Here is a 13,963-nt window from a genome sequence, read left to right as displayed (position 1 = left end):
CTCCTGAAACTAACTCCTTAGACTCTTCAACTCTCTCCATAAGGTAAGTCCTCAAGGAAGCCAATGACTTGACTTCTCTAAACTGCTTCTCTAATGTAATGTTATGACAGAAAAAGAACAATATGATTGACACACAAATGCATCTCTAACTTTTATAGTGCATCTGACAAAGTTGAGCTTTTATGTTCTGACATAAATATTACTTTCTGTTTGAGTTCTAATTAATTGTATTCACACTATCATTCCCTGGGTGGTTTGATTACACTTTATATTCAACATGGCAAACTTTGATAAGGAACTGTTGCCTTCTCACAACCATAGATTTTCACGCTAGGTGGCGCTATTGCCTATCTATGGCCCGTTCCCTTGTTTTACTTGGATGTCCACGTAACCGCGTAAGTATTATGCGCGCCTCTGTTGTCCAAAAACATTGAGAAGGAAAACTTCATAGAAATGGCGGAGGGTGCAACATCTCTGAAGGGTTTGCGAGCTCAAATTGGTAAGGTATACACTCAGCATAACTAATTATTAATGTGCCAATGTAGCTACTTAATGAAGTCGAATTTCCTCTACGTTGCTTGCTAAGTGACCCCTCTACCGGTAACCTACTAATTTTGAACATGTTTTGTGGCTAGCGAGCTAACCTTATCCGCTGACAAAAGGGGTTGGAAGTCCGCAACTCTGATCCCCTCCGGCTAGTTTGAAAGCTAGCTGTACAAACTACTAAGCTAGCTGCATGAAAATCATCGTTTACCGGGTCATTTATTTTGCACTATATGTAACTAGTACAACGTTCCTATTGAATGTACTTATTGTAAAATAATATTTAAACCTACTCTAACGGAGTTAGCCATAGTAGCAGAACCAGAGAGCCAATCGTTGTTGGATCCAAAATTAAATGTAATCACCGGTTGGATCGGATCTGTATGCGTGCGCGCTGTTGAGGCGCCATAAATTGCTTCCTAGCTAACGTTACATATCAAACTTGTTGAAATAGTTGCCTAATTAGTTAGCTAAGTATTAACTAATTTGCCAATAAGCATAGTTAACTTTGCTAGCTGGGTAGCTACCTTATACCGTTCGCCAGCGCGCCTATTTTTCTGACTAACTAATTTAACTAATATTAGCTACAGTAACTACTTTATGGTCATCTTTGACACCTCCAAGTTCAAGCAAGGAGGTAACGTTAGCTAACGACTTGCTAGCCATTGTCTGCAAAGGAGCAAACCGTATTTTCTGGTTGGCTAGTTAGCCAGTTTAATCAGATTGACCCTGGAGAGGGCAGTTTATTCGAGTCATTATATTACATTACGGTAACTAGCTGATTAAGGAAGCAGTTTTCCAACTTGTCTAGCTACTAGGCTGCACGAAACTAGTGTATACTACACAAATTGTCTGTTGGCATGCTAAATGACGCTAGGCTAATTCTAGAACAATTATGTGCAAGTAACGTTAGCTACGTAAGGATTGCTATTTTTTTGTGCCTGTCTTAATGCCCAGAAAGGACGTTTGTTGTGTTATTCCTGAGGGCTTTGAATGAGAGTATTCCTGAGGGCTTTGGATGTTGACAGGTTTTCACCTGGAACTGGGAGGTGATTGGTGGTTTCATGGGATTTGAGAGGAAGTTATGGTGGTTTTTGTATGTTGCTTGCCTACCTAGCTAATTCCTCTCTAGAGACAAGTCACCAATGCACAGTTTCCCCTCATTGCATGTGGCTCATTGGTATTCAAGCAGTGAAGAGAATCTGAAATTAAAAATATTTGTCTAAGCTTGTTCACATGTGACAGATTCCGTTGTCTTGGCAAAGTAGCTAGCTGCTACATTTATTTTATTTAACCTTTATTTAACTAGGCAAGTCAGTTAAGAACAAATTCTTATTTACAATGACGGCCTATGAACAGTGGGTTAACTGCCTTGAGGGGCAGAACTACAGATTTTACCTTGTCAGCTCGGGGATTCGATCTACATAACGATGTCTGACGTGGTTTTGCACTGAGTTCCACAGACACTGAACCAAAAGTCCACAAAGCTCCTCATGGGATGATAAGATTGTCCAGTTACTGCTAGTTTTCTTGGATGCAGTCAGTGATAAGGGGTTGTTTGTTTCTTGGGTATTTGGTTCCACTTTTTCACTGTACAAAATTGCTGAATAAGCCAACACTTTTTCTATGTCTTAACATTGTTTTACACGGAAGTTATTTTACGTTGTAAGCTGGGCCTCTTCCTGAGTGGCAGCCAAATGCACAGATGTTTACTGTGTGTCTGCATCAGGTCTGAATGCCCACTTTGTTTTGACTCAAACTGTTGGACTGGGCTGAAATGCTAGTGTTTCTTACGTCAACATACCAGGCGTGAAGGGGTGTTTCTGAAATTAGGTCATATCTTTTCTTCATCCACTTTCTCATTCACTATTTTCACTCTGAAAGCTATATCCACTGAAATATGTGTCTTTGTGAAAGTATTTTCCAGAGATATTCAATCTTGCCTGTCAGTAGACTGCTGAGAAAGAGGGTGATGAGGGGAGGTTTGAAAAACCCAACCGCACTGTGTTCATACATAGGAAGGCTAACAAAAGAATGCCTGGAATCCAGTATAGCGTTAAAACACACAAATACTTGGTTATCTCCGCAAGATTGTGGGTTGTACCTACACTGTCATTATGAGTGTAGATCAGAGGCCTGTGACTGGAACCTAGCAAGGCTATCTGAATCCTGGCTCTGCCTGGCCTGAAGAATCAAAAGCATGAAAAATATTTCTGAATTGTTCTGAGGTAACCGAAGGAGGAAATTGTTTAGCCTTTTTTGGTGCAGAAGCTTGTAGCAATGAAACAAACAACTAGTTAGGAGGAGCTCCTCTCATCCCTGCCTTCTACAGGAGGTTAACTCTGAGTTCAGAGGTCATGGCCTTCTACAGTCTGAGATTGCAGAGCCCCCGACAGTGACACGGTTTGGTTCCATGGCAGGCATTACAGCACAGAGAGAAACGTGCCCCAGGCAGGTCAACTCTTTTATAGGGTGAATAAGAGCTGATTAATGTGTTGCAGTAAAATATCATGGAAGTTCGGATGTGCCCACTCATGCAAACGCCCCCATCCGCCCATCCTCTCACCATGGTGGAAAGATTTGGGAAGTAAATGTTGGCTACATTATTTGAATAAGAGGCCATAAGATAAGATGGCCCTCCCATTCTGACTATATAGAAGTGACTCACTGAAATGCAAAGATAGGCCTAGTTTATAAAATCAGCAAAAAAAGAAACGTCCCTTTTTCAGGACCCTGTCTTTCAAAGATAATTCGTAAAGATCCAAATAACTTCACCGTTCTTCATTGTAAAGGGTTTAAACACTGTTTCCCATGCTTGTTCAATGAACCATAAACAATTAATGAACATGCACCTGTGGAACGGTCGTTAAGACACTAACAGCTCACAGACGGTAGGCAATTAAAGTCACAGTTAGGAAAACTTAGGACACTAAAGAGGCCTTTCAACCGACTCTGTAAAACACCAAAAAGAAAGATGCCTAGGGTCCCTGCTCATCTGCATGAACGTGCCTTGGGCATGCTGCAAGGAGGCATGAGGGCTGCGGGACAGGTACAGGATGGCAACAACTGCCCGAGTTGCACCAGGAACGCGCAATCCCTCAGTGCTCAGACTGTCCGCAATAGGCTGAGAGAGGCTGGACTGAGGGCTTGTAGGCCTGTTATAAGGCAGGTCCTCACCAGACATCGGCAACAACGTCGCGTATGGGCAAAAACCACCGTCGCTGGACCAGACAGGACTGGCAAAAAGTGAGTGGTCTTCACTGACGAGTCGTGGTTTTGTCTCACCATTGGTGATGGTCGGATTCGCGTTTATCGTTGAAGGAATGAGAGTTACACCTAGGCCTTTACTCTGGAGCGGGATCGATTTGGAGGTGGAGGGTCCATCATGGTCTGTGGCGGTGTGTCCCAGCATCATCAGACTGAGCTTGTTGTCATTGCAAGCAATCTCAACGCTGTGCGTTACAGGGAAGACATCCTCCTCCCTCATGTGGTATCCTTCCTGCAGGCTCATCCTGACATGACCCTCCAGCATGAGAATGCCACCAGCCATGCTGCTCGTTCTGTGCGTTATTTCCTGCAAGACAGGAATGTCCGTGTTCTGCCATGGCCAGCGAAGAGCCCGGATCTCAATCCAATTGAGCACGTCTGGGACTTGTTGGATCGGAGGGTGAGGGCAAGGGCCATTCCCCCCCAACAATGTCTGGGAACTTGCAGGTGCCTTGGAGAAGAGGGGGGTAACATCTCACAGCAAGAACTGGCAAATCTGGCACAGTCCAAAGGGGGAGATGCACTGCAGTATTTGATGCAGCTGGTGGCCACACCAGATACTGACTTTTGATTTTGACACTGCCCGTTGTTCAGGGACACATTATTCCATTTCTGTTAGTCACGTGTCTGTGGAACTTGTTCAGTTTGTCTCAGTTGTTGAATCTTGTTATGTTCATACAAATATTTACACATGTTAAGTTTGCTGAAAATAAACTCAGATGACAGTGAGAGGATGTCTCTTTTGTTGAGTTTAGATGCTTTGTGTCAGTTGACTGTATAAGCGTTGAGCCTAGGCCTATCCACTCCATTGTGCTTGTTGGCCTGCCATTAGTGATGCTGATGAAACGTGATGTGTGGGTTACACATCCGAGACAGTCCTTGTGTGAACCCGAATTAGCCCAACTCTGGTCAGGGCATTCTGTCATTAGCCAGTGAGAATGGAGCTCAACCTGCTGTCGTCAAGGTGTCATCATCCCGGTGGCTCTGGAAATAGCCCCGGCTTACCTCTGAGTGAATGTGTCCCCAATAATCCCGGACAGTATCTGCTGTGTGTGTGTGCACCCTCATCACAGCTGTGCCCGGTGAAGGCTGTCATTATTAGACAGTGTGGATACATTCCCCTCCAGGCATTCCCCTCCATTCCCCCCAGAGGGAATGAGAGGTCACTTCACTGAACTCACTATTGTCTCTGACTGATATTTGTGTGTGTGTGTGTGTGGTGGGTGGGTTGTTGTGTTAAGGGTGGGGGGCTGTAGTTACTGTTTCTTTGAGCCCTGTCTATTGACGAGTGGCTGGACTCTATGCTTTATTTTTGGCTGACTGGTACTGAGCACTGAGGTGTCAATCTCACTGTGGCTTTGGACAGGAGGCACGAACGCAGCAGTCAGCATGTCTTCAGCAGTCGCCCAATGTAAATTTATTGTGAATAGTATGTAATTTATGAACAAAAGGATATATGCCTCATACTCTTTTATATTGGTGTTCATTCATTACCCGTAGTGCTTTGAAGTTAGACATTTCCTGTTTGAATACTGGTGGTTTTGTCCGGCTGTGAACAGAACTGCAGCTGCATGATGGATCAGGCTGGCCTGCTTCCTGTTTATGACCAGTGACTGCCCTGTCTTTGGAGCCATGATGAGTGTTCCAGGACAAGACAGGAGCCCCCTGATGAGTTGGATTTTACTGCCTCCCCTAACTGCCTTGCCTGGGGGATGTTTCCTAGCCTAGCTAACCTAATCAATATAGCCAGTCTATTTACTATGCTATGTGTGATTCTAGAGAGCTAAGCTGTTGCAGTGTATATTGTACCCTAACTATCTAATAGGATAAGTTAGGTACTACAGACTAATCGGTTGAGGTGTTTCCCCCATCGCAGCAATGTAGTGCCGCTGTAGCTAGCAAGCATAGGTTAATTAAAATTGTATGTGCTTTATGGTTTGATGGGAAAAAAGTAGGTTGTTTTTAAACATATTGTATTTTAGTTGTGGACATAAAATAAAAAATATATTTTACCAGGTTAATCTCAGTCTCTTTTACAAGAGAGACCTGGCCAAAATGGCAGCACACAAAGTTGCAGACACATTTACAACATAAAACACGAAGCACTACAGTTTAAAAAAACATACATTTACATACAGAAAAGCAAGATGGTTTGGGAAAGTGGCCCAACTGTGGGTCAAAACATTGATAGCCCTCTTTTATTTTCCATCATAGTGTTCAATCTAACTTTAAACACATTTTTAGATGGGACGAGCTCCTGTCATTTTAGGACCTTTTCAAGTTCGTTCCAAGTGGAAGGGGCAGCATCCTAAAAATATTTTTTGCACTAGCTCTGTACGGGCCTTAGGCAAAATCAACTAGACACAGTCCTCTGTGCACAGACGATAGTTTTCATTTGACTGCTAGACAATGCAGTTACAAAAATAAAATGGTAGCTGTCTCAATATGGCCTTATAAATATACATCTACCAATGATTTAATCTCTGAAGAGCTAACGAAGGCCAACCCACTCATGTAGAGGGTACAGTGATGTGAGAGCTTTGGAGTTAGTAACAAACCTCAGCTCATCATGGCTTTTATTTGTATTTATTTTTTTATGGCAGAAAACCAGTAGACAATGGCAAAATAAATGCAAACCTCTTTCTGGGTGCTCAACACAAAGTACAGCTCATGTATTTTTTGTTTCATTGGGTAATGATTTGCAGAGTAATACTTATGGATCATTCTGAAAGAGACCTCTGACCTTGTTAACAAGAAGGTATTTGTGTGGTAATAACCAGACTTTTTCCCCCCAAGAGATATTATTGGCAAATGTATTCCAGTAAGTTGTGACATAGGGTATTGATTCTATATCCCTTTTAAATAAAGCAGGGATAGATCTGTTGTTCTGAGGGAGCAAGGAGAAACATATTTTCCCTATTGGAGAGTCAACTGGATTAAGCGAGGGTAAGAAGGTGAGGTCTGGCTACACCTCTAAATAACATGAGAGTTCCAGATGGAATAGCATCAGACTATGGCGAACTCTCTAGGTGTGACAGGGATATTGTAACGAGATAAATTCCTTATAATGATTGACAATCCTTCTGCATTAAAACGTTGACTCATCAGTAGGATATGATTATTAAACCAGTTCTTAAAAAAATAGACTTGTTTCTATACAATATATGTTCATTGTTCCAAATGAAATACCTATGCGGGGAGAAATTGTTTATATATTAACAACCACGCTAAGAATACTTGTCTATGAAAAGCAGATAATTTTGTAGGAATAAAATCATTGTTATAGTTACAAAGTAACATAAAATTGAAGTCACCAAATAGGGAGAAGATATGAGGGATGAAATTCCAAATTGAAGTTGTTTTCTTTAGGAAATGTTTAGCCCAATTTATCTTAAGTATTATTCAAAGTATGAAAATTGGAAAAAATTTGGCCACCATATTCATGTGTTCATAGCGACAGATTTCCTAATATAATGTGTATGATTTTTCCAGATGAAGTTGAAAAGCATCTGGTCAACCGGTTTACTTATTTTGTTAAGATGTAGGGACTGGGCTGCATAAGTAAGTCTGGAGATACCTTCAGCTTTAGAAACAATACTTGACCTTTTCAAGGATAAATCCCTCAGCAACCAATGGTTAACTTTTATTTTATTTTCAAAAATAGGTATGAAATTTAATAAGCATCTTTACTGTTGATCCTTAGAAATGGTAATCCCAAGGTACGTTACTTTTTCCTTGACTGGAAAATTGCATATAGAGGGTATCACACAGTCTTTAACAGCAAACAATTCACACTTATTAAGGTTTAGGCAAAGACCAGATGCTTTGGAAAAAATATTTATCACATCGACTGCTCTAGGAATCTGGTCAGCATCTTTCAAAAAGAGGGTGGTGTCATTTACAAGCTGACTGGTGATGATATCTCTGTCAGCAATAGAGGTCCCTTTTATATCGCTGGATTTAACAAAACTTGTAAAAGTTGGGTTGCAAGCAGGAAGAGGTTAGGTGAAGTTGGGAAACCTTGCCTAGTTCCTCTTTTCAATTCTAGGAGGAGTGCCATGCTCTAATTTAATGGAACTGTTCCCATTCGTCCCATGTTAGTGTCCAGCATGCGTAATGATGTCACAGGGACAAACATGTACAAGATATCACCATAATCAATTACAGGCACGAAAGTAGCGGAAACGATCCTCTTTCTCTCTTATAAAGAAAAACATGACTTATTATGAAAATAAAAACCCAACTTGAACCTTTCGATGTGTGTTTTAAAGGTGAGACACTCGTCTATCAAGAGACCCAAGAACTTGTAAGTTGCTTCTCTTTATACTCTATCTGCATAGTGACTATACGTGGGAGAGTCTGAGGTTTCATCTTAGATTTTGTGAAAACCATCAACTTTGTTTTTTCAGCTTTTAAAAGCCACTTCAGCTGACAGAACTGAGTCTGGACAATAGTAAAGGCAGATTGCAGTTCTTCAAAGGCCTTATTCAATGTTGCGGCACAATAATAAATAACTGTCGTCAGCATAAAAACGAAAACTAGCGTTTGACACGTCATTATTATACCAACATTATTAAAGTGATTCTTTGGGATTTTGGTAATGAGGCCCTTTATCTACTTCTCCGTAGTCCGATGAACTCATGGATCCCATTTTGTATGTGTCTGTGTGCGGTTTGAAGAAAGTTGCTAAATAGTGATAGCCCAAATGCTAACTAACGTTAGCGCAATGACTTGAAGTCTATACCCATAGATTTCTAATTGTGCTAAAACTAGTTAGCATGGGCTCGCAAAACTTCCTCCAACGTTCTTCATACTGGACACAGACATAAAAATGGTATCCACAAGTTCATCTGACTCATTGCCAAAATCCAGAAGTGTCCCTTTAATATAAATAGTGAACAGTGGTCCTGCCCCCTTATGGACAGTTAACATATCTGGTGACTTTCCATCAGAACTTTGTGTCCAGTTTCTGACACACAGCTTTTGAACCAAGAGACTGCCTGATCAGATAATTCAATGTTGGCAAGTTTTTGCAACATGTCATGATCAACTGTGTCAAATGCTTTTGACAGATCGATTAAAAAGGGTGCCTTTTCTTGTCGATGGCATCAATGATATAATTAACAACATTTGTTGCTGCAGTAGAAGTGCCATGCTGTTTTCTGAAACCTGATTGAAACGTAGATAAAATGTAATTGAAACGTAACTCCAATTGACAACGGCTAGGCAGGCAAATTTGTTGTGTGTGTGTGCTAATGGTTTTGCTTAATACCTTCACTCAGTCACCATTGCTGTTGTCCCCATTGACATTACTGTTATAAAAACGCCACCCACGCTCTTGTCCGGCTTTGTGCTGCGTCATCCAGTCTGTCTGATTTACTGCAGCCAGCCCACTTGGGTCTAATGTATGCTTATCAATGCAAATCTCCATAGTGATGGATGCAGGTGTCCTCTCCCTCCTCTCGTCAGCTCTTCTTTCAGTGTGCACAAGAACACCTGGCTCTTTCAGTTCTACAATACGTGGTCCTGTGTGGCTCAGTTGGTAGAGCATGGCTCTGGGTTCGATTCCCACAGGAAACCAGTAAGAAAATGTATGCACTCACTACTGTAAGTCGCTCAAATAAGAGCGTCTGCTAAATGACTAAAATGTAAAATACGTATAAGTCCGTGGTGAAAAGACCTGGATAAAAGCATTATATTCAATTGAAACCCCTATTGCATTGTCCAGTTAATGTAGGCTAGTCTATGACCAATATTAACTTAGGATAAATTGATGGTTATCACTAGCCTCCCAGGTGTGGCAGAGTTAATGGGTTTGGACTGGAGCATAGGTGGTGTAACCAGGGACTCAGTCCTTTATTGTTGCTATGGTGTACTGTTATTTGCATGCTTTGTGCCAGAGGAGAGGGCTCACTGTTTGCCCACTGTCCTCCTTTGTGAGTGACCGAGAGGACGAGGACAGTGACTCAGACTATTCCTTTTGCATATTCTCTATATCCTCTGGCCTGCTCTTTTAATCTGCGTCTGTGAGGACAGGCTGCACCTACTTCTAATCACGCGAGCAGGGAATTATTTCAACTTCTTTTGAAGATGACTGTCTTCAGTGAAACTCTTTTTGTATCAACAATCTGAATGACCACTTCCTGGGCCAAGAGTCTGTCTATGAATAGTGTGAACACTCCAAAGGAACTCAGACCCCTCAAAAGATCCCCAGATGTGAATTGAACCGATACCATCTTGAGAGGTTGTCTGAGTTTGTTTTGCTTGAATTCTGTGATCTGTTCCCTTTTTTGGGGCAATGTGTCCAGGTTCGCTTGTCATTATTCCCACACCACACAGTAGACTACTGCAACACCGTTTCCCCTGCCACAACCCCTCACATTGGTGAGAGAAGCTTCCCACCCATGGCTGCACCCTTGCCCAGTCATGTGAAATCCATAGATTAGGGCCTATTGAATTTATTTAAATTGGCAATTTTCCTTATATGCACTAACTCAGTAAAATCGTTGAAATTGTTGCATGTTGCGTTTTTATATTTTTGTTCAGTATTTCTTTGTTCCTTTCTAAACATAGCAATGTGAAAGCAAAGAGTACTCTGACCTAAAAAAGTTGAATTGAACTGGCAGTAGAGTTAAGTCCTCGTTCAAAGGCAAGGGCAGTGTGAAATATATTTACCTTTTTTACCCAGAGCCCTGCCCAACTACATGACATGCCACCTCAGACCTGGCCCCTGATGACAGACCACAGACTTTCATTTGATAAATGTGTTCAATATATTGCCCAAGTGTTCATGTAAAGGAACTACTAATCTAAAGTTGGTCATTATGAAATTGACTGCAATCATTTTAAAAGCATTGTTCTGGATTTTTGCAATGAAGCCCTTTAACTACTTCCCCAGAGTTGGATGAATTGGTGAATACCATTTGTATGTCTCTGCGTGCAGTTTGTAGGATGTTGCTATCTAGCGTTTGCGCAATTGCTAACTGTTCCCATAGACTTCCAATAATTGTGCTCTAAATCTACCTCAAACTTCCTTCATACTGGACGCAGAAACGTAAAAAGGTATCCACAAGTTCATCTGACTTAGACCGTTGCGCCACTCGGGAGCCCTAAGGCAATGCATCTTAGTGCTAGAGTCGTCACGACAGACCCTGCTTCGATTCCAGGCCATATCACAACTGGCCTTGATTGGGAGTCCCATAGTGCGGCGCACAATTGGCTCAGCGTCGTCCGGATTTGGCCAGCGTAGGCCGTCATTGTAAATAAGAATTTGTTCTTAACTGCCTTGCCTAGTTAATTATATAAAACAATAAAAATCCTGCACTGTTCATTTAAAAATTCTTTCAGCTGTCTTGGGTCGCTGAAAAGGTCTCTGCTTGGAATGAGTGTGAATTGAGGCTTGGATTGACAGTGAGTGAGATGCATAAGCCCTTGTCTGGTCTCTCAAGCTGTACTCTGCATTGCTGAACAACAGTTGACATGTGACAGAACTGCCTAAGTCTTGGCAGGGCGAGGAGGACACCAGATGAATGGTGTGTTGTAAGAGGCCCTTTTAGGCTGATTTGAGGAGGTTTTGAATTTCGTCTAGTGGATGATTCCTTATCTGCACCGACTTGGATCGGATTATATATTTTCTCCTCTGTTTCGTACATTCAAGAGCTGTATATTGGCCTATGTTAATCTAATTTCACGCCCTCTTATTGTGTTTTGTTTATTCCCCTGAGGGCAGGACGGATGTTAAAGTCGCTAGCTCACGAGACACCGCTACTTAACCATTCACCCCAAATGTATAATCTAATACTGAGCACCCCTCAGTTTCTACAGAGGCAGTGGGTTAGCTAGTTTGTGTATTAGGCCTATCTGAGTCTTATGAAGGTAATCAGACAGTCAAAAGGCCATTGGAACACTTTTTACTTAACTGGGATTCCCACTCTGTGAAGCGTGATGAGAGGAAAAGTAAACTGATGTCCCCTTCCTATGGGATTATCAGCAGACTTTGACCGAGTCATTCATCTGTGACGACCTGAGTGAAAGATATTGATGCTGTTCCATTGAAGACTATGGTATTGATGCAGCTTTGTTTGTTTGTCGTGTTGGTTTTGTCCTCACGTTGACTTTTGCTATCTGCTCTGTAAAGGCCAATGGCTAAAGAATAACATCAATGCCAGTCTGTTTGGGAGTGGAGGAGTGTTGCACTTAGAGATCCATTGTCTGTCGTTTGAGGTTTCTCTTCTCCAGTCAGAACCACACTGATATGGGCTAATGTAAAGAGCTGTAGCATAGTCCTCTTCTGTAGTCCACTTCATGTTCCTGATTTTGGAGTTTCAACTCACTGATAACCTGCCTTTTTGTTTTTATTGTGTTTATGTCCGGCTGAGTTTTCTCCCGCATATTCTCGTCCTCTGTATATGACCTTTCCACTCAACAAAAAAACAGCATGGCAGATAGCAGTGAACACAGAGTACCGTCAGGGTCTTGTAAAGAGGGCCATTGTCACCACCACTCCCCATTGGATAATGCTTTAGTGTTGCTGTACTGTCTCACTGCTTAATGTTAGGGAGTTGGAGAAGCAGAGGTGCTTGGTTCCCTTTTGTTGCACTAAAGTTGTATGTGACATAAAGGCATTTAGACAGGACAGGTTATTTGATTACTTTGTTATCCGCCGTCTCACTCAGATTAGAGGTCGACCGATTAATCGGAAGGGCTGATTTCAAGTTTTTATAACTTAAATAAATCGGTATTTTTGGACACCGGTTTTGCCGATTTTAAAAATTATATATTGTTTTACACCTTTTATTTCATCTTTATTTAACTAGGAAAGTCATTTAAGAACACATTCTTATTTTCAATGACGGCCTAGGAACGGTGGGTTAACTGCCTCGTTCAGGGGCAGAATGACAGATTTTCACATTGTCAGCTCGGGGGATCCTTACAGTTAACTAGTCCAACTCAATAACGACCTGCACTCCACAAGGAGACATACTGCCTGTTATGCGAATGCAGTAAACCAAGGTAAGTTGCTAGCTAGCATTAAACTTATCTTATAAAAAAACAATCAATTAATCTTAATCACTAGTTTAACTACACATGGTTGATGATATTTCTATATATTATCTAGCGTGTCCTGCGTTGCATATAATCTGACTGAGCATACAAGCATAAGTATCTGACTGAGCGGTGGTAGGCAGAAGCAGGCGCGTAAACATTCATTCAAACAGCACTTTCGTGCGTTTTTCCAGCAGCTCTTCGTTGTGTGTCAAGCATTGCGCTGTTTATGACTTCAAGCCTATCAACTCCCGAGATGAGGCTGGTGTAACCGAAGTGAAATGGCTAGCTAGTTAGCGGGGCGTGCGCTAATAGCGTTTCAAACGTCACTCGCTCTGAGCCTTGGAGTGGTTGTTCCCCTTGCTCTGCATGGGTAACGCTGCTTCGAGGGTGGCTGTTGTCGTTGTGTTCCTGGTTCGAGCCCAGGGAAGAGCGAGGAGAGGGACGGAAGCTATACTGTTACACTGGCAATACTAAAGTGCCTATAACAACATCCAATAGTCAAAGGTTAATGAAATACAAATGTTATAGAGGGAAATAGTCCTATAATTCCTATAATAACTACAACCTAAAACTTCTTACCTGGGAATATTGAAGACTCATGTTAAAAGGAACCACCAGCTTTCATATGTTCTCATGTTCTGAGCAAGGAACTTAAACGTTAGCTTTCTTACATGGCACATATTGCACTTTTACTTCTCCAGCACTTTGTTTTTGCATTATTTAAACCAAATTGAACATGTTTCATTATTTATTTGAGGCTAAATTAATTTTATTGATGTATTATGTTAAGTTAAAATAAGTGTTCATTCAGTATTGTTGTAATTGTCATTATTACAAATAAATCAACAACAAAAATATCGGCCGATTTAATCGGTATCAGCTTTATTGGTCCTCCAATAATCGGTATTGGCGTTGAAAAATCATAATCGGTCGACCTCTAACTCAGATATTTAAGCATGATGACTACTTTAGTATCCCATACACTCATGGGGCTTTGCTAGCCTATAGCACTGAACTGCAGAGACAATATTGATGTTTTAAATGCTGATTTCCTCAAATTCTGCACATTTTTCCATCGGGAAGAGAATATTTGACAATTTTTAAA

The 13,963-nt window shown here is 41.5% G+C and overlaps 1 protein-coding gene across 9 annotated transcripts in view; it reads left to right on the top strand.

Moving 5' to 3' along the window:
- The first annotated feature begins 392 nt into the window (after window positions 1–392).
- Window positions 393–13,963, top strand: part of LOC129827675 (ensconsin-like) — a 51,132-nt gene continuing 37,561 nt past the window's right edge. For all 9 annotated transcript variants that reach the window (XM_055888730.1, XM_055888726.1, XM_055888723.1 and 6 more), the window contains exon 1: window positions 393–499. In XM_055888730.1, coding sequence (XP_055744705.1) covers window positions 454–499 — 46 coding nt within the window. In that variant the 5' untranslated portion in view covers window positions 393–453. The remainder of the gene's footprint in view (window positions 500–13,963) is intronic.

The sequence above is a fragment of the Salvelinus fontinalis genome, chromosome 29 (assembly GCF_029448725.1).
Source record: "Salvelinus fontinalis isolate EN_2023a chromosome 29, ASM2944872v1, whole genome shotgun sequence".
Classification (NCBI taxonomy): domain Eukaryota; kingdom Metazoa; phylum Chordata; class Actinopteri; order Salmoniformes; family Salmonidae; genus Salvelinus; species Salvelinus fontinalis.
Note: the sequence above shows the minus strand (reverse complement) of the source record. Positions and strands in the feature narration are given on the sequence as shown.